The following is a 20,798-nucleotide window of genomic DNA, read 5'->3' on the forward strand; positions in this document are numbered from 1 at the left end:
TATGAACAACAACCAGTGTAATACATGTTTCTGGCTTTAGAATGGACATTGGCACATAAACAATGTGGTGGCCATAAACCCAACCCTCCCAAATGAACCAAACCTTAAGGACAACACATCGCAAGAAAAAACTGTAAAATATCAGTTGCAATTCGCGTCCCTAAAATTATGGGTACGGTGCACAATAATCACTTACATAAAAACAATAGACACAAATCACTGAAATAATCGCACTTACCGAAAGCTATTTCAAAGCTAGTGAACATGTAGACGAACCAGTGGACATAGACGGACTGGTAAACATGTAAACAGACGGGCAAATGTGACAGACTTATTGACAAACATTCACATATAGACAGACCTGCAGTTGGGAATGTAGAAAGACTAGGAGAAACGCTAAGGTACGCTTTACGCACACCCAATACACGCTTTAAGCTCGTTGTGCACACGATACAGATATGATTGACAGGTTGAATGCATAAAAATTACTAGCGTTTTGGTAGCGTGCATGATTTTTTTTACCTCGGCCGACGTACGTCGGATCTATACGTTGATGTGTGAAGCCGGTATTACATTATTTAAACCACTAAACAGGCAATGTCAGTTTCTAATTCTTATGCACAACAAAAGTAATATAAGACAATACATCTTTATTAAACAATTATCTAATATATATATAATGCAAAACAAGCATTTGGGTTTACGATTGCATTTCTTTTTTTAAAGAAAGCAACTTGTTTATTGCCTATTACTTTTGATCTACAATACATAAAGTGATTCTGTAAATGACGTCTGAAAGATAAATGATTAATGGATTTAAACAAGATCTTTAAAAAAAATGAAATATGAATATAAATATGAATATATAAAAGCTATTCGCTATTCAAGTAAGGCCTATAATTTACTTGATAAATTTCAAATAATCATCTGTAATTAATCAACAATTTTTAATAGAAGTGAATATATATTTTTGCAATCAAGAAAGAATCCACATTTTAATAAAATAAGTTTTTTTTATGCCCCACCTACGATAGTAGAGGGGCATTATGTTTTCTGGTCTGTGCGTCCGTTCGTCCATCTGTTCGTCCGTCCGTTCGTTCATTCGTCCGTCTGTCCCGCTTCAGGTTAAAGTTTTTGGTCAAGGTAGTTTTTGATGAAGTTGAAGTCCAATCAACTTGAAACTTAGTACACATGTTCCTTATGATATGATCTTTCTAATTTTAAAGCCAAATTAAACTTTTGACCCTAATTTCACGGTCCACTGAACATAGAAAATGAAAGTGCATGTTTCAGGTTAAAGTTTTTGGTCAAGGTAGTTTTTGATGAAGTTGAAGTCCAATCAACTTGAAACTTAGTACACATGTTCCCTATGATTTTATCTTTCTAATTTTAATGCCTAATTATATTTTTTATCCAATTTCACGGTCCATTGAACATGGAAAATGATAGTGGGAGTGGGGCATCCGTGTACTTTGGACACATTCTTGTTTTAAATTTGTTTACATTGAAAAAGTGCATTTTCAATGCCCTGTGTTGAAAAATACTCTAAAAAGTTATCAAAAAGCACTCTACAACTTTTAATCTTCAATGTCATAAAACCTATGTTTCAACTTACAAAATGCCCCAAAACAACATTTAGAATATTTTTGTTGACACTTTAAAGTTCTTAGCTTTTGGTCTAGATTTTATGTCTTACAATGATAGTTGGTAACATTTAATAGAAGAATTTTTGATTTGCAATTGTTTGTTTTTTAAAACATGTTCAGAACAGGCAACATTATTTGGATAAGATATAAACTGCAGTTTAAATAAAATTGTGCAAATTAAGAGACCCATATTATTTAACTAAATGAGCTTGTTTTATTCTCATACTGGAAAATCACTTTTCCTTCTAAAGACCTGCTGTTAATGCAATTTTCAGCAATAGTGCTTTATTAATGTTCATTTTACCCACCATACCTTAATATGAAATTATTCAAACTACTCTTGTAATCTTTCCATGAGTGATTTCCATCACTTTCATTTTTAGATAACAATAGATGTAAGTCCACCACATTCTGGGGCTGTCCATGATGGACTACAAGGAAACCCAGAAATAGACTACCAACAAGGAATGGACCTAAATGCCTACTGGGACCAGTTCTTTGACAGAGAAAGTGGTGTCTTTTTCTACCAGTATATTGTTAATACAAGCTGTGCCGATAAGACTGATTTTGTTCTTGATGGTTCAAATGTGAGTCCCTTTTAATCATTTGTTCATTGCTACTTTTATTCAGGGTTAGGGATATTAGAAACAAAAAACATGATTCATGTGCAAAAGTGACCATGAAAGTGCCCAACTTTTGTTACGACATAATTTGTAGAAACAAAAAATATTTAATGTGTTCTGATCCTTAATGTACAGAATGCCCAACACCTGATGGAATTCTACACAACATATGCTATTATTTTTGGTTTAACTGCATTAAGTCAGGGGCGTAGCTAGAAAGAAACAATGTTCAAGCAACTACCGCCAAAAATTTTTGGGACCCTATTACGCAGAATTTTTGTTTTGCGGTTTTCGGTTATAGGACAGTTGAAAGAGGAGCTACATGTACTGATAGGACTTATTAACAATTTATGAATGTAAAACTATTAATAAAGCTTCTGAATAGAGTAAATCATGGTTAATTGAAAACATAAACTACACATTTTTCTGATACAGAATTTACTCAAAATTGTCCAAAATCTGCTCTTCGGGTCTAGGCAGAAACGAACTTCTCTATTACTTTGTCAATATTTACACTGAAACGCCGATGAATATGCAGTAATGCTAGCGATGATAACCAGTAGTTGTGCATTGTTGATCGTACATTTGATTTCAACAGACTAGTACACTGATAGATCTCCACGGTAGCACTTGCGATATGTTATAAACCATGCAACATACGTATTCGCCATCGAGCAACCTCCCAATTGAATTCGTCAAAACTACATACCAGGTCAGTTTCGTATGTCTCAGACAATGTTGATATTTGTTAGTTTGTTATATTTCCTACAACAGGAAGAAGCAGATACGGTACAAAGAAGCGATTTTCTGTTAATACCAGACGTGACTACACTCTCCAGTTCCATTATCATATGGTCTATAAACGCAAATTATAACGAGACTTTCCAATACTGTTTTGGCGTGTTTGCAGGGTGATCGGCTCTGGTAGTCTGTCGAACACATCGTCATGTCATATTTTCAACGATATTGAAGGGTTCTGATAAATCTAATGCCGATTGGTACATCTCATTCCAATTAGATAAACCGTACTCTGTAAAATGTGCTCCGAAATTACATGTCTTAGACTGAGTATAACAAATTCAAATCTTGTAATGAGATACAAGTAATACTGTCCGATTTTGTCATGATCTCCAATAGAACTTCTATTTTGAAACCAAATGCCGTTATTTAATGACATTTCATCAATTAAAAAAGTGACAACATATGTGTTTCCTTTAAACATTTAATTTATAAATGTTTATTTTGCAATTTTATTTTGCATGCCAAATCGATGTGCACGCAACTGCGTGTTGGCGTATAGGGAGCTACGCGCCTGTAAGTGTTGACAGGCATTATACTCACCAGAACTAGAAGTTCAATAAAAAGGAGATAACACTCATCTGTCTAAGGATCATGAGTGGAAATTAATGACAGTCAACTTATAGGTCTTCAGAAAAAGCAGGCTGTATATAGTCTCAAGTTAATCTTATTGTTGTAAAAATTTTAGCTCAATCAACAATTAGGACAAATCTTGACATATAAAGCAAAAGTTCATGTAAGGATGCTGTTGGAATTATGCTATGAGTCATTTGATGTTGAAATTGCCAATAGTACCTTATGTGGGACTCACACATTGCCGATTATTGCTCCCGTTTGAGATCAGACAGCGATACAACACAAAAAGTGAAAAAGTGGGATTACTATCCTCAATTATCTGGAATGTCCTATCATTGTCTGAACGCAGTCGTTTAAGTTCGTAACAGATTCCTACGGGTTGGGAAGGGTCCGAATAGTTCGGCAAAGCACGCCAACAGTTAGGTGCGTCCCGTAACATTTGGGGAAACTCAGCCGATTTTGTCTAGTCGGATTACAATTGTGCCTATGTCGTGACAGATTCTGCTGTATCGGATCGAATTCCTAACAATGTTCTGTGTATTCTGGACGGTGTCCTGTGGAACGGGATTGCATCCAGATCTTGTCAATTGCGAACTGACTTTGCTGAAACCGTTCCGAAACAGTCCCGTCATTAATTCGAAATTCGTCAATGATACCCACGTCAGAGTCGGGACAATTACAGAATCCAATATGACTGAGACCAGACAAAGCCGTTTGCAATGTGATAGAGCGTACCGTGATAGGATTACGTTCTGACAGTACCTGTTCATCCCGAGTATGCGGACAGTTTTCGAAAGGGATAACTGTCTGATCTCTGTCCGATTACATTCAGTAGAATCGGGACGCAGTCGTGACAGACTCTGTCGAATTTTACCAGGCGAAAGATACAAATTGGATTAGAAGCGGATTTAGAACGGGATTATTGGGATAAATTCGCTTGGAAACAGTTGAATATCGACGCTTCCTGAACAACATCTGATTGTTGTCGTGTTTTAATTATTTTTTTTACAAATTTTAATTAAAGTTTGAATTTCCATCCACAATTCACAAGATCTTGATCAGACTTTTGACAAATTTTAATCTGGAACTGTCCTGTCAAGGACGGCAGTAAAAATCGTGAATGTGTGAACCCAGCATTAGTACCTGCTCACAAGTTACAAGTATTTGAACTGAGTTCTCAAAATGATTCTGCAAATAATTGCCATCTATAGTAACTTTTATACATTTGTAATTTAAGTGTAATGATTCTAATAATGTCACAATATTTTTCAGTTTCAGCTTGTGGAGACATACAATACTTTTGGTAGTCACACAGTCAGTGGTGACGGGACCTACTATTTCACTGTTGTGGCCTATAATAGGGCCCTTAACCCTTCAGAACCAGTTTGCTCTGATGGTGTTACTATAGACAGTTCTGTACCAGGGGTTAAGGAGGTAGTTGTTAAAGATTCTATCATCACTGGTGGTCTAGTCAAACATCCAGACACATTTAGCTATTATATTCTTGGACCAGATCGTATTAGGAGACTGATACCTAATCCTACTGCTGACTGTATGTAAGTATAAACTTTGTACACCATGGGATGAGATGGTGTTAGAAAATTGTTACTATATAATGCATGTAAGAATACACATTGTATATATTTGGTGACACAACCTTGTCAGGAAAATGATATCTCTTAAGCCAGAGGCTGAATGCATTAAATAATACTCATTAAAATTGAGAATGGAAATGGGGAATGCGTCAAAGAGACAACAACCCGACCATTGTACATTTATGAACCAAACCTTTAGAGGAAACAAATATATTTTAGGAGGTTAACATTGACACAAAATCTGACGAGTTTTGTTTTTGATATGCAGTATCAGCCATTCCTGTTGACAGATAGTACCGGTATATGGGTGTCTTATGTTCTCTTTTTCAATTAAACCTTCATTTTCAGTTACTGCAAAATAGATTTTTGGATTTTTTTATATTTATATTTTTCATAATCTTCATTTTATTGGGCTGTTTTCATGTCTGAAAAATGGTGTGAGTATATACTTGTAACTGAAGACTGATCATGCAGTTTTGTTTGATCTTCTATAAATATAACCTAAATTGTCTTTCCTTCATTTACATAAAAAATGTTTTTGTGGTAAAAAGTTTTTTATATCAATATATATTTATTTCCTAACTCTAAAAGTGTAGGAAATATTGCAATCATTTTCCATCTGTTGTCCTTCTATTCTTCAAACAAATATTTCATCACACTTTTCTTAAGTACTGCACTGAACAGAATGACTTCATAGGGGACTATGTACTTAAGCAATTCTCATTTTTTTGTAATTTCCTGTGTCCCGCTAGACTTTATTTCCGGTTTTCATGACACAATAATTTGACTTTAACGTGTCACGCTTTCAAAAAATCGGCAATCCCACTTCAGGTTTAGACCCCAATGAGACCCACTTCATAGTTTGTCAGCAACCAACAGTAATGAGTTAAAATGTGTGTGTACACTTTTCTGAACAGCAGACACCTACTTCCTGTTTTTACAATTCCTAGAGTAATGATAATGCATTCTTATTTTTTTATAGAGCTAAAGCTACAGCTTTGCATGGTATAGATCTATTTCCACTAATGAGAAATGGGAATGGAAGCATTGTTGAAGTAGATGGGAACATTTTTTGTAGTAATTCAAGTTCATCACCAAATGTCATAGGATTAACGCTATTTAAATCATCATTGGTAGGTTCTAAAAGTAACTTGTAGACTTGCTATTGGACCATTGTCAAGTAAAAGGCTTTGTATTCTTATACTACTACTTTTTATCAATCAGTGTCAAAGACTTTATATATTCAGTGACATATTATCTAAGATAAATATATCTTAACATTGAATATGGCCATCAAAACTTGTCAGTAATTGTCTTTATCTTAATGCTTTTCTACCTTTAGGTAATTTTGTAGTTGTCAGACCATTCATGGTCAACTGAAAGAAATATTGTCTTCCCTGAACTGCTCTCGTCTCACTGTATAACCCTTGCTAAAGTGGGACGTCCATTTTGGCTCTGTTGGGTGTTTAATTTGCAGCTATTTCCATTGGTGTGGGAACCTTTAATTCAAAATTTCTGTACCCATTCAACATTCCCTCTTTCCAAGGTTTCCCGGCTGCCCTTCATTAAAGTCCACCCCTACCTAGTGTATTAATTGTTACTGTGTTCTTGTTTTGAAAAGGCTTGAAATACTTGCCACAGGATGTAAGACTAGCATGAGTCAATCAATGAATTTAAAATTTTTGCATATTTTACAAGTTATAGTTTGTGTTTAGGTTAGTTTAGAGTGAACCAGTTATAAAAAGTCAATGGTATTTGATATGCAGTTATATAAGCATTCATGTCTTATTATCATGGTGGTTATTCGGCAACGCACCTTATTTAAGTCATGGTTTATTGAATTTGAATGTTTTGCATACTGTTAGTTTGAATATTGTCATTATAAGGCAGCAACCATTTGATTTTCTGGGGGGGGGCTATGGTTTTTTTTGGAAAAAAAAGTTTGTTTCCAGTTTTTGGAGATAAAAATAATTTGTTTTTGATTCTGAGAAAAAAAAAATGTTTGTTTCACCCTCAGCTGCCACTATATGTAATGCTAAAATTGAAAGAAAAAAATTGTTTTCTACTTGTCGTGAAAAAAATAGATTGTTTTTCGCCGAAGGCGAAAAAAAAAAATTGTCCAGAAAAAAAAACCATAGCCCCCCCCAGAAAATCAAATGGTTGCTGCCTAATTACAACATTTGCATTTTACCAGCAAAATTAGAAAAAGCAAGACATATGTCTGTGTTAATAAAATTGAGAATGGAAATGGGGAATGTGTCAAAGAGACAACAACCCGACCATAGAGAAGACAACAGCAGAAGGTCACCATCAGGTCTTCAATGCAACGAGAAATTCCCGCACCCAGAAGGTGTCCTTCAGCTGGTCCCTAAACAAATATATATACTAGTTCAGTGATAATGAATGCCATACTAAACTCCAAATTGTACACAAGATACTATTACTAAAATTAAATATAATACAAGACTAACAAAGGCAAGAAGCTCCTGATTTGGGACAGGCGCAAAAATGCAGCGGGGTTAAACATGTTTATGAGATCTCAACCCTCCCCCTATACCTCTAGCCAATGCAGAAAAGTAAAGGCATAACAAAACACACATTAAAATTCAGTTCAAGAGAAGTCTGAGTCTGATGTCAGAAGATGTAATAGTTTGTATAACATGTATAAAGTTAGAGATGTCTTTGGCCTATACACTTGTAAACACATTATATCCTCCAGAGATCTTATTGCTATTTTTTAATCTGCAACAATTGACCTCAGAATTTGAGACACTAGCTTGTACTATTGACATCATTTATAACTTTTCTATTGTGGTGTTAAATTGTTTCTCATGTGCTGTCAAATTTAGGTGGAACATGTGTGATATCCATAATGGTAGACAAATATCATTAAGGGGGTATTGTCTTTTGTTACTGTTATTAGTAATAAAGAAGTATGTGATGTTGGTACATTTGTTTTTTACATTATAGCTAGAGATGTCTTGGGAACCTCTAGATATACCAGCCAAAGTATTCGATTATGAAGTTGGATTCTCTTCAACAGCAGGAAGTACAGCACCTGACATCATGGCATTTGAGTCAACAAAACAACATGCCCATGTTAGAGTGATGCATACCAATATACCTGATGGGACACAGTTTTTTATCATTATCAAAACATTCAGTAAATCTAATGTAGAAGGACTTACGGTATGTACAATTTTCAAACAATAAGTAAATTAAGGTAGAATAGCTATTATAATTGTAATAAAACAGTTATTAAATCTGATATAGTTATAAATCACAGTATAATGATACACTGTCAAGAGTAATATTTTCATCTTTTGAAATTTAAAAAGACAAAAAATTAATGCTTATTTGAAGTAAAAAGTCTCAAGTTTTCCACTATGTCAATTCAAATCATTATCAATGTCAGATTTAACTTAATGTAAATGTTTTAGATACAACTGCTCCAAAATGAATGATTCAGGTCTTCTAAACATTTTCTTAGCATTCAACCAAATCATTATTGGATTCATAAAATTTTCAAAAAGATAACTTCATCTACAAGTATAGAAATTGAACAGTTCACCTTTTTAGCTCACTGGGGTATGTCATTGTCCTCCTCTGTCTTCTCCTTTGAAACTGCTGAATCAATTTAGCCAAATTAGGACTGAATGAGTGTAGAGTATCTAGTATAAACTTTAAAATTGAGAAAGGAAATGGTGAATATGTCAAAGCGACAACCACCCGACCATAGAGCAAACAACAGCCGAAGGCAACCAATGGGTCTTCAATGTAGCGAGAATTCCCGCACCCGTAGGTGTCCTTCAGCTGGCCCCTAAAATATGCATAATAGTACAGTGATAATGGACGTCATACTAAACTCCGAATTATACACAAGAAACTAAAATTTAAAATCATACAAGACTAACAAAGGCCAGAGGCTCCTGACTTGGGACAGGCGGAAAATTGCGGCGGGGTTAAACATGTTTATGAGATCTCAACCCTCCCCCTATACCTCTAGCCAATGTAGAAAAGTAAAAGAATAACAATACGCACATTAAAATTCAGTTCAAGAGAAGTCCGAGTCCGATGTCAAAAGATGTAACAAAAGAAAATAAATAAAATGACAATAATACATAAATAACAACAGACTACTAGCAGTTAACTGACATGCCAGCTCCAGACCTCAATTAAACTGATTGAAAGATTATGTCTTCATCATATGAATATCAGGTACAATCCCTCCCGTTAGGGGTTTAGTATCATACTATCATAAAATATATGAGAAGAACATAACCCGTGTCATGCCAACAACTGTATTTTTAGAAATAAATGTGTTTAGTTCCGATGCAAAGACCCTATCAGTGAATCAATGTTAAAGCCAAAATATGCAATCTTTAATGACCTGACAACAGTATCGTAACTATATCCCCTTTTAATAAGTCTATTTAAAGGTTTTGTTAGTTTTCTATTTTCTATTATATATATTTCTATTTTGTTAGTTTTCTATTTTCTATTTTCAAGGTTTTTGTTTGTATTCTATTTCCTTGTACGTTAAGAAAAATAGCCACTGTGGCAAAAATTTAACATAGGGGTAAAATGCTTTTTTTTTTGCTTTTGAAGAAAATAGGACAGATAATAGAACATTTAAATGGCATTTTAAAGCGAATCATTAATACATATTGAAAAGCAAAAATAACCATTGAAGAAAGATTTAAGCAAAAAAATTACAGAGGAGTGATTCAGGTGGGGGTGCCTCTTGTTTTTGTCGAGCCTTCCACTTTTGTCGAAAAAGCAAGACAAAGTGATCCTAGATTCCGTCGGCGGCGGCGGCGTCGTCTGCAGCGTCCACAAATATTCACTCTGTGGTTAAAGTTTTTGAAATTTTAATAACTTTCTTAAACTATCCCCAATTTGTACCAAACTTGTACAGAAGCTTGTTTATGATCAAAAGCTAGTAGCTAGTGGGAAATTTTGTTGAAATTTTGTACCTGCTTATCTGTATTTTACTTATATATGGACTTAGTTTTTCTTCCAGTGAACATGACATACAGTCTGCTGTTAAAGTTTTAAATTTTAAAACATTTATTAGATTCATAAACTTAATCCTGGATTTTTACCAAACTTGGACAGAAGCTTCTTACAATCAAATGGTAGCATATTTTTAATAAATTTGTTTTCCTCATTTTTGTTGAGCCTGTGATTAACAGCAAAAGTAGGCGACACTGGGTTCTGCAGAACCCTTACAAATTTTTAATATACCATTTCCAATGAACAGTTTAATGAATTGCATTTGAATTACTGCTAGCCTGTGTGACTGCAGATAAATAGCCTTAATTTTTATTCAAATATTTCAGACATTAGGTCCATGTTTCATGGATACAACACCACCAGAGATTGTTGGAGGTAGTGGAATTTTTACAGTACAGATGTCAGGTGAATATCTGGTTACCTCATGGCCTGGTGCAGCAGTGTCTGACAGTGAAGAATTATTTACACTGGACTATCAATTTGCTATTGGTATGTTCTTATTTGTTTTGAACATAGGCTTTAGTAAGTTATGTCTCTGTTAATCAATGGATTTTTTTTAGCTTTAAGAGTTATTGTTGGAAAACTAGAAAATCACCCACTTTTTTTTAATAAAATCCCTAAACTTAGAAAGTTAAAATCTAAAATTGGTAAAAAATTTAAAGAGAGATTACATCAATATATATACAAACAATTCCCCCAAAATTCATGAGAATTGGTAAAAGCATTTGATAATTATTGTTGGACATGTTGAAGACAGATTAACAGATGGACAAAGATAGACGTCCATTATCACTGTACTAGTATACATATTTTTTAGGGGCCAGCTGAAGGACACCTACGGGTGCTGGAATTCTCGCTACATTGAAGACCCATTGGTGGCCTTCGGCTGTTGTCTGCTCTATGGTCGGGTTGTTGTCGCTTTGACACATTCCCCATTTCCTTTCTCAATTTTACTATAAGATGCTTTTCATTAAAATACAGAAAAAATGGCATGGAGAGCTTTTTTAGCTCACCTGACCTGAAAGGTCAAGTGAGCTTTTCTCATCACTTGGCGTCCGTCGTCCAGCGTCCGTCGTCTGTAAACTTTTACAAAAATCTTCTCCTCTGAAACTACTGGGCCAAATTTAACCAAACTTGGCCACAATCATCCTTGGGGTATTTAGTTTAAAAAGTGTGTCCGATGACCTGGCCATCAAACCAAGATGGCCGCCATGGCTAAAAATAGAACACAGGGGGTAAAATGTATATTTTGGCTTATATCTTTAAAACCAAAGCATTTAGAGCAAATCTGACATGGGGCAAAATTGTTGATCAGGTCAAGATTTATCTGCCCTGAAATTTTCAGACGAATCGGACAACCAGTTGTTGGGTTGCTGCCCCTGAATTGGTAATTTTAAGGAAATTTTGCAGTTTTTGGTTATTATCTTGAATACTATTATAGATAGAGATAAACTGTAAACAGCAATCATGTTCAGCAAAATAAGACCTACAATTAGGTCAACATGACCAAATTGTAAGTCAACCCCTTAAGGAGTTATTGCCCTTTATAGTCAATTTTAACAACTTTTTCGTCATTTTTGTAACTTGTACGAAAATCTTCTTCTCTGACACTACTGGGCAAAATTTAAACTAACTTGGGCACAATCATAATTGTGGTATATAGTTTAAAAAATGTGTCCGATGACCCCACCTACCAAACAAAATGGCCGACATGGCTAAAATTAGAACATAGCGGTAAAATGCAGTTTTTGCTTTATATCTTTGAAACTAAGACATTTAGGGCAAATCTTTCAAGATTTAAATGTCCATCAGAATAGGATCTATCCCCTCACAAATTTTCAGATGAATCCTACAATCCGTCCTAAAATTGGTAATTTTAAGGAAATTTTGCAGTTTTTGGTTATTATCTTGAATACTATTATAGACAGAGATAAACTGTAAACAGCAATAATGTTCAGCAAAGTAAGATCTACAAATAAGTCAACATGACCAAAATTGTCAGAGAACCCCTTAAGGAGTTATTGTCCATTATAGTCAATATTGAACAACTTATCGTCATTTTTGTAACTTGTACAAAAATCTTCTTTTCTAAAACTATGGGCTAAATTTAACCAAACTTGGCCACAATCATTACTAGGGTATCTTTTTAAAAAAAGTGTCTAATGACCCCGCCTACCAACCAAGATGGCCTCTAGTTTTTTATTCCACACACATATCTTAAAGAATAACAAACCGTTACACACTTTCATGGTTTCACTTCAAGACACAAATTTTGTAGTTATTCCCTGCAAGCTCATAATTAGATTGCACTTTGTAAATACAGCTGTTTCTCAACCACACCTCTTGGGGGAGATATAGAAGTATTGTACTGAGAAAAGGTGTTTTAGAGAGTTTTCTATTTGAATAAATGTTTGTACAGGTTGCACTTTGTAAATACAGCTGTTTCTCAAACTACCCCTCTAATATGGGGAGATATACAATATTCAGAGATATCTTGTTCTGTTTACGTACTGGTTCCCTGGTATGATCTCCAGGTTTTATCTCATAAAGACATAACTTTGAAATGTTGCCAGTATAGAAACATATTGTTGCAGTGGGAATTGAATTCTGAAGTAGGACCAATTAAAGGTAGGGGTAGTACAGAATTTTAGTATAAGTTTAAACTCTAACAAGTTCCGGGCATATAAATGTTGAGAATATGCTGCATAGCCCTATGTTTTGACCTTTGAAAAAAATAGTACAAAATGTAATGCATATCAACTTTCCATTCTGGGAGATAATTTTTTATGAAACTTAAAAAGTAACACAGTTTTAGCTGCAAAGGGAGTTCCTATGAGAAATTGTATTGTGTACAGAAAGGCAACCATTAGGCCCAATTTAATATAATAGGTTCTGAAACAATAGAGTATTCATTGAAACTTTACTTAAACTCATACAGGTCACAGTGCTTACGGAACAGATGTACAAGGCTTTCAACCATTAAGACCAGGGAGCACCTGTACACTGACACAGCCTCCATCTTGTACAGCTGTCAATGTATCTGATCTGGACTGGTATCTACATGGACATCATACATACTATGTTTCAATTAAGGTGACCAACACAGCAGGGCAAGCAGCCATCCAGTCATCTGGTCCATACATACATGATGTACAGTTACCAGCTGAGGGTATTGTTTTAGATATAGAAACTCAGGTACACTTACATTTTTAGCTCATCTGGCCCGAAGGGCCAAGTGAGCTTACTCACCACTTGGCGTCAGGCGTCCAGCGTCATTGTCCGTCGTCGTTAGCTTTTACAAAAATCTTCTCCTCTGAAACCAGTGGGCCAAATTTAACCAAACTTGGCCACAATCATCTGATCTTGCCAACCAACCAAGATGGCCACCATGGCTAAAAATAGAACATAGGGGTAAAATGTAGTTTTTGGCTTATATCTTATATATTTATGCAGTTATTATCTTAGATATCATTATAATAAATTCTGTTAATTATGATTTTAACCTTATTTTACATGATTTCCGAATTATCAGTAAATTCAGATGAGCCACACAGGCTCTTGAGAACCTTTGTTTTGTATTGCATAACATTGGCCTTTTGAGAAAATTTCTATGACATTGCACTTTTTTGGCATTTAGAGGTAATATGGCTTTTATGTTTAGATTAATGAAAGATCTGCCTTTTGTCCATTAATAATAAAAATATCAAATTAATTCTTAAAGGAGTTATCACCGTACATGACAAATTTTACCTTTTTTCACTTTGTGCATATTATCTTGAAAATTATAACGGAAGATGAAAACTAAGACTGTCTGATGCAACTAGACTTGAAACTTTTCCGATGAATTTAAGCCAATAGAAATTGAAGTTTCATATGAGGTTACAATAATACAATGAAAAGAAAAACAACAGTACACAAAAAACAACATTAAAAACTAAAGACTGAGCAACAAAAAAAACCAACCAAAAACAGGGGGTAACCTATGTAATTAGTCTAACAATAGAAGAAGGTGCTAAAACTGAAGAAAATCATCCTGGGAATCACTTCTTCAAATGAAACCATATATCTTAAGAAGTTTCATTTAAAAAAGAGGCAAAAGATACCAAAGGGAAATTCAAGCTCATAAGTCAAAAATAAAATGACAACACCATGGCTAAAAAAGAAAAAAAGACCAAATGACAAACAACAGTGCACAAATCACAATATAGTAAAACTTAAGACTAAGCAACACAAACCTCAATAAAACAGGGGGTGATTTGAGGTGTTCCTGAAGGGTAGGCAGATGCTACTCCACACGTGGAACCCATGGTGTTGCTTATGTAACTACAAACCTGGTGAGGTTCTGACTTACTTTTATGAAAAATCAAATGAAAAATTGAATGGAGTAAACATCAATGGGATAGCAAACAAAAATTTCAGATTAAACAAATGAAAAATTTACTATTCATTCTGTTGCAAATTGGTAAGCTGCCACACCCTATGAAAGCTCTTATATATAAACATTTTTTTTAAACAATTGAATGCCATATTGAAGTCTATCAAAAATATGTGAACAAAAATCATCTAACTCAGAACTTCTGTACTTGTTAAATGCCAAACATATTTTGTAAACCATCATAGAGATCCTCAACAAGCACTAGTATATAGTGAATTAAATATTTCTCCGGGAGGAGCTTTTTTTCTGCAGTGTGCTTTAAAACACAATCGACATGACTGCTGAGTTAAAGTATGAAGAACTCAATTTACACCTTTTTATTATACCCCCGCTTTAAAAAAGGGGGGTATACTGTTTTACCTCTGTCTGTCCGTCAGTCCATCCGTCCGTCAGTCAGTCCGTCCCATGAAACTTTCGTCACATTTTTCTCAGGAACTACACATCCACCCTTTCTGTAATTTGGTATCAACATTTATATATGTCAGCCATACCGTGTGATGCGTTTTCAGATTCATCACTTGACAACTTCCTGTTTACTGAACACTTGTATGATTTTACACATGATAGCCAAGTTGAAAATTGTCGTCACATTTTTCTCAGGTACTACAATACAAGGATTTCTGAAATTTGGTTTCAGGGTTTATCTAAGTCAGCTATACTGTGTGATGCGTTTTCAGATTGATCACTTGACAACTTCCTGTTTACCGAACACTTGTATGATTTTACACATGATAGCCAAGTTGAAAATTTTCGTCACATTTTTCTCAGGTACTACACATCCACCCTTTCTGTAATTTGGTATCAACATTTATATATGTCAGCCATACCGTGTGATGTGTTTTCAGATTCATCACTTGACAACTTCCTGTTTACCGAACACTTGTATGATTTTACACATGATAGCCAAGTTGAAAATTTTCGTCACATTTTTCTCAGGAACTACAATACAAGGATTTCTTAAATTTGGTTTCAGGATTTATATAAGTCAGCTATACCGTGTGATGCGTTTTCAGATTCATCACTCGACAACTTCCTGTTTACCGAACACTTGCATATTTTTACACTATTAATATTATCCACTTGCGGCGGGGTATCATCAGTGAGCAGTAGCTCGCAGTTTCACTTGTTTAAGCTCCATTTATGGGCATTTTGTTTTCTGGTTTGTGCGTCCATTCTTTTGTCTGTCCGTTCCTCCGTCCGTCTGTCTGTCACACTTCAGGTTAAAGTTTTAGGTTAAAGTTTTTTGTTGAAGTAGTTTTTGATGAAGTTGAAGTCCAATCAACTTTAAACTTAGTACACATGTTCTGTATGATATGATCTTTTTAATTTTAATGCCAAATTAGAGTTTTACACCATTTATCACATAGAAATGATAGTGTGGATGGGGCATCCATGTACTACTGACACATTCTTGTTAAAAGAATCATTTAGGCTTTGATTTTGTACATGTAGGATATTCAGGACATAGATTTTCAGACAGCCACCAACAGTATGGCTGCACTTTGGTCAGGATTTGCACATCCACATTTAAATGTTACCTACAGAATAAGTATTGGTACTACAATGGGAGGAAGTGATGTCTTATCTATGAAGGATGTGGGTACCAGTTTAGTCCACAAGGAAACAGGCCTGTCTCTGTCACCTTACCAGGTAATGTTTTCTGGATGTTGCTACCAGTCTAGAGATATTATAAGAAGATGTGGTATGAGTGCCAATGAGACAACTCTTCATCCAAGTAACAATTAGTAAAAAGTAAACCATTAGAGATCAAAGTACGGCCTTCAATATAGAATAAAAACCTCACACTAATTTCTGATTTCAGGTTGAATTTCAGAAACCTAGAGAAATTTTGGTTATAAAAGTATCAAAACTTCTCAAAATTATGGAGAAAAAAACCTATAACTAAAACCTTGGATGACACTTGTTCACAAAATAATTTAAAAAAATCACAACATCTTTAACATTTTCACAATTGTGTAAACTTTGAGAATCATCTTCACAAAGTTACTTTTAATGATTAAAACCTTACATTTTCAGAAATACTTTTTCACTGTAACAGCTGTGACTTCAGCAGGGAATGTAACGAAATCGTCTGACGGTGTTACAATAGTTACAGAAAATGATGTTCTATCAGGAGTTTCAATATTTGATGGAGAACCTTGTAATATGACTAGTAAGTTAATTCCAGTAGGAATCATATGCCTTAAAGAAAGATAGGTAACAAGAAATTTGTATATAAGGGTCTGAATGAGAGTCTACAATTAAGTATTAGTTTATTTTGGCTTTTTTTTTTTATTCTGTACATTCTTCCCTTATTTTGTATTCTTTATATTTTTGCACTGCATTATTGTCTTAAGTTAAAACTTCAGACATTTTTGTCTCTATTCTTAATTACTATTCTCCGAACCCTTCATTGTATATATGAATCAATATGACATTTCTTGTAATTAAATGTGCTCCTATTTTGTAAGATGGCAGAGTACAAGAAAACCAGATGAGGTCAACTTATACAGTTTGCTAACTATTTCATTTCCTGACATTACAAAGATATAGGTGTAAAATTGCAGACTTTATGAAATGTTGTTGTCATATAATGTGGGTATTTTATGTTTTGCAATAGTTTGCATTAATTGACAACCCTGCCCGAAAACATGTTCAACTCTGCCATTTTCTGTATTTACCAGTCCTAAGCCAGGAGCCTGTAATTTAGTGGTTTTCCTTTGCTGCTGTATATCAATTTTGGTTTTTATTTATTTTTTAGAACATACATCAGGCTGTTAGTTTTCTTGTTTTGATTGTTTTACAGTTTAAAGGTTGAGAGTTTTATAGCTTGCTATGCGCTATGTGTTTTGCTAAATGTTGAAGGCCATGAGGTAACCTTTATTTGCTAATTTTTATGTCAGTTGATCTCCTGTTGACAGTTATTTCATTAGCAATCATACCACATCTTTTTATTTTATATTGACATTATCCATTTCAGACAAAATGTTAGAACATCACATGGAGGTCAGTATCATATTAACGTTCCTTTCCTCTTGATTAAGTGTTCTTCAATCTTTACCTAGTATGTTTTCCAAGTATTTAATTATTCATGATTATGTGTTATGTCTTTAAATAGTAGTGAAATTAATATTTTGACATTTAGAAAAATTAAGCTGAAATGCAGTGATTCTTAATAAAATAATATAGCACATAGTTTTTTGAATGCTTTTAAACTGAGTTATATAGCCTTTCCTCACTTAATGAATTAGTTGTTAGTGAATGAATAATCTGTCAAACTGCAATAGTTTTGTTAATGAAAAATAAATAATTTTAGAAAAGAGTTTTTTCAAAAGATATATCATGTTCAGGAGTTGTATTTTATTTATAGAAATTTTCAAGTACTGAAAGTTCAGAAATTATTCCGATGTTTTTATTATTGTTAAAAAATGCAACAGGGTTATAATCACAATAATTAAATATCACATTTTTATGCCCCACCTGCGATGTAGAGGGGCATTATGTTTTCTGGTCTGTGCATCCGTTCGTCCGTTCGTCCCTCCGTCCATTCGACTGTCCGTCTGTTTAATTGTCCGTCTGTTCGTTCGTTCATTCGTCTGTCCCGCTTCAGGTTAAAGTTTTTGGTCAAGGGAGTTTTTGATGACACAGGTCCTTGTGATATGATCTTTCTATTTTTACAGCCAAATTAGACTTTTTACCCCAATTTCACGGTCCACTGAACATAGAAAATGGAAGTGCTAGTTTTAGGTTAAAGTTTTTGGTCAAGGTAGTTTTTGATGAAGTTGAAGTTCAATCAACTTGAAACTTAGTACAAGTGTTCCCTATGGTATGATCTTTCTCATTTTAATGCCAAATTAGATTTTTTACCCAATTTCACGGTCCATTGAACATGGAAAATGATAATGCAAGTTGGGCATCCGTGTACTTTGGACACATTCTTGTTAATATTTTTATATGAATCAAACCGGAATTTTTCTGAATATTGCAAAAAAAAAACTTTTTTACTCTTGAATAACAAAATCGCAATATTAAATGTACGCAATAATTTCTGAATTTACAGTTATTGAAATTTAATAAATATTTTTTCATTTTCTTCATTACTAAATTAGAAACAATATTGCCTCGAATAAATTCCTCACTTTACAGTATAACTTTCATTTCACTAAAATTAACTACAGTTGACTAGAAAAATGTTTGGGATACCAATTTTCTTTGGTTTTCTCGGCATAGGTGAATTAATAGTTTAAATGTTCAGTGAAGTATACATTTTCACTATGCTCATAAGTAGACTTTGTCATTAGTTTAATCCACAGTACTGTAAATTCAGAAATTATTGCGTGCATTTATTGCGATTATGTCATTTTAGACTTAATTGTGATTTTAATTTTTACGAATTTTAGAAAAATCCTGTTTAGTTCATATAAAATATTTCAAAATGCAAGTTTAGATTATTGCGTTTACACTCTGTCGCATTTTTCGCAGTAATAAAAACCTCGCAATAATTTCTGAATTTACAGTAACTGGAATTTAAATATTGATAGTGTCTGTTTTATCTCCCTTTAGGACCACAGATTTTACTGTTCAGGTGATGCTGACGTCCAGATGTCCACTAATTCATTGAAAGCTTACTGGACTGTTCCGGATAATATGAAGCCTTACACCACAGATGCATACATAGCTATAGAGAAAAGTGTTGGAAGTAAGTGGTGTTTAAGTGCACACAAGTGGTTTAAGGAGGCTCAATTAAATACTGTAAATTCAGAAATTATTGCGTGTATTTATTATTGCGATTTTGTCATTTTAGAGTACAATGGGATTCTAATTTTTGTGATATTGAAAAAATCATGTTAAATTTATATAAAAATTTCAAAATGCAAGTTTAAATTATTGCTATTACAACCCTGTTGCATTTTTCGCATTAATAAAAACATCGCAATAATTTCTGAATTTACAGTACTCTATTTGGACTGTGAATTTACTTGGATACTTGTGGTCACATAATATAGAAGGAAGATTCCTATTGATTTGAAGTCACTTTGTCTAATGTCAAGGTCAAAGTAAGTAATTTTATAATGTGTAAGACAATGTTATTGTCGAAAATAATAAAATAAACTAATTATACCTTAGATACAGTAAACAAAAAAACTATACCAGCAGGTCACTTTTATCTTCTTATCTTTATAATGGACCATTTGGTATGTGAGGGTTTCTTAATTAAAATGTTGTACCGTTTATAAGGAGCAACCCGTACGAAATTATAAGGCGTATTACGCCTGGAAATAAGGCGTAAACCAGGCGTAAGTGGTAGTTACGTGTCTAGATCCAAGCGTAAGGGAGCAGGAAACGTAAATTTGTAGTCCTTACGGGCGTAGAAAAAAGCAGTTAACCTGGCGTAAATTGAAATAAGCAAGGCGTAAGATTTCTTACGGGCGTAAATTGAAATAGGCAAGACGTAAATTTTCTTACGGGCGTAAAACTGTTGGTATGGCGTAAATAGAAATACCCATAATGCTTTGTTTAAAGGATCATGGGATTTTTTTTTCAAAATTTGGCTCTTTGGTTTTAGTGTGTAAAGGTTGGACACATGGCAGCTTCATATATTCAGGGATAATTTGCTTGTTTTGTGCTTTTTGGAAGAATCTGAAATTGGAAATACTGAATCTAATAAATAAATGAAAATTGTGAAATAAAAGGAAAGTAGTTATGCATGGTAAATAATAATAATGTGAGTATAACTAAGTTATTTAAAAGTATTATGTTCAACAGAATTTTTGAAATCCCAAAACCTTTATCCTTGGATAAATAACATTAAAATCTTTTACTTAAAGTTAAATTGCAGTATTATCATTTATAAATTAGTTCAAAAGACAATAATTTTCAAAAACAACTTAGTTAAAATGCTATTTCAAGAAAAAATAGTTGTTATAATTCTGATTTAAACTTAAACTTATTTGAGCCATTGTCTGCATAAAATGTATTTATTTCTATATTAGCTTCTTCAATGGTTAATATTTCAAGTTTTTTGTCAAACAATAAGAAATAAAAGCAACAGTACAGAAGTTTGTATCAATACACAAAAGTACACAGCTTAGGGTTAATACACTGAACT

At 33.8% G+C, this 20,798-nt stretch overlaps 1 protein-coding gene across 1 annotated transcript in view; it reads left to right on the plus strand.

The window, feature by feature from the left end:
• LOC139500246 (uncharacterized) overlaps positions 1-20,798 on the plus strand; it is a 144,982-nt gene that overhangs the window by 64,373 nt on the left and 59,811 nt on the right. Inside the window, exons 14-23 of the mRNA XM_071288986.1 lie at positions 2,030-2,233; positions 4,916-5,199; positions 6,221-6,371; positions 8,209-8,427; positions 10,581-10,743; positions 13,193-13,449; positions 16,142-16,339; positions 16,727-16,862; positions 17,670-17,695; positions 19,253-19,388. Of these exons, the coding sequence (XP_071145087.1) occupies positions 2,030-2,233; positions 4,916-5,199; positions 6,221-6,371; positions 8,209-8,427; positions 10,581-10,743; positions 13,193-13,449; positions 16,142-16,339; positions 16,727-16,862; positions 17,670-17,695; positions 19,253-19,388 (1,774 nt within the window). The remainder of the gene's footprint in view (positions 1-2,029; positions 2,234-4,915; positions 5,200-6,220; positions 6,372-8,208; positions 8,428-10,580; positions 10,744-13,192; positions 13,450-16,141; positions 16,340-16,726; positions 16,863-17,669; positions 17,696-19,252; positions 19,389-20,798) is intronic.

Source organism: Mytilus edulis, chromosome 13, assembly GCF_963676685.1.
Source record: "Mytilus edulis chromosome 13, xbMytEdul2.2, whole genome shotgun sequence".
Taxonomy (NCBI): domain Eukaryota; kingdom Metazoa; phylum Mollusca; class Bivalvia; order Mytilida; family Mytilidae; genus Mytilus; species Mytilus edulis.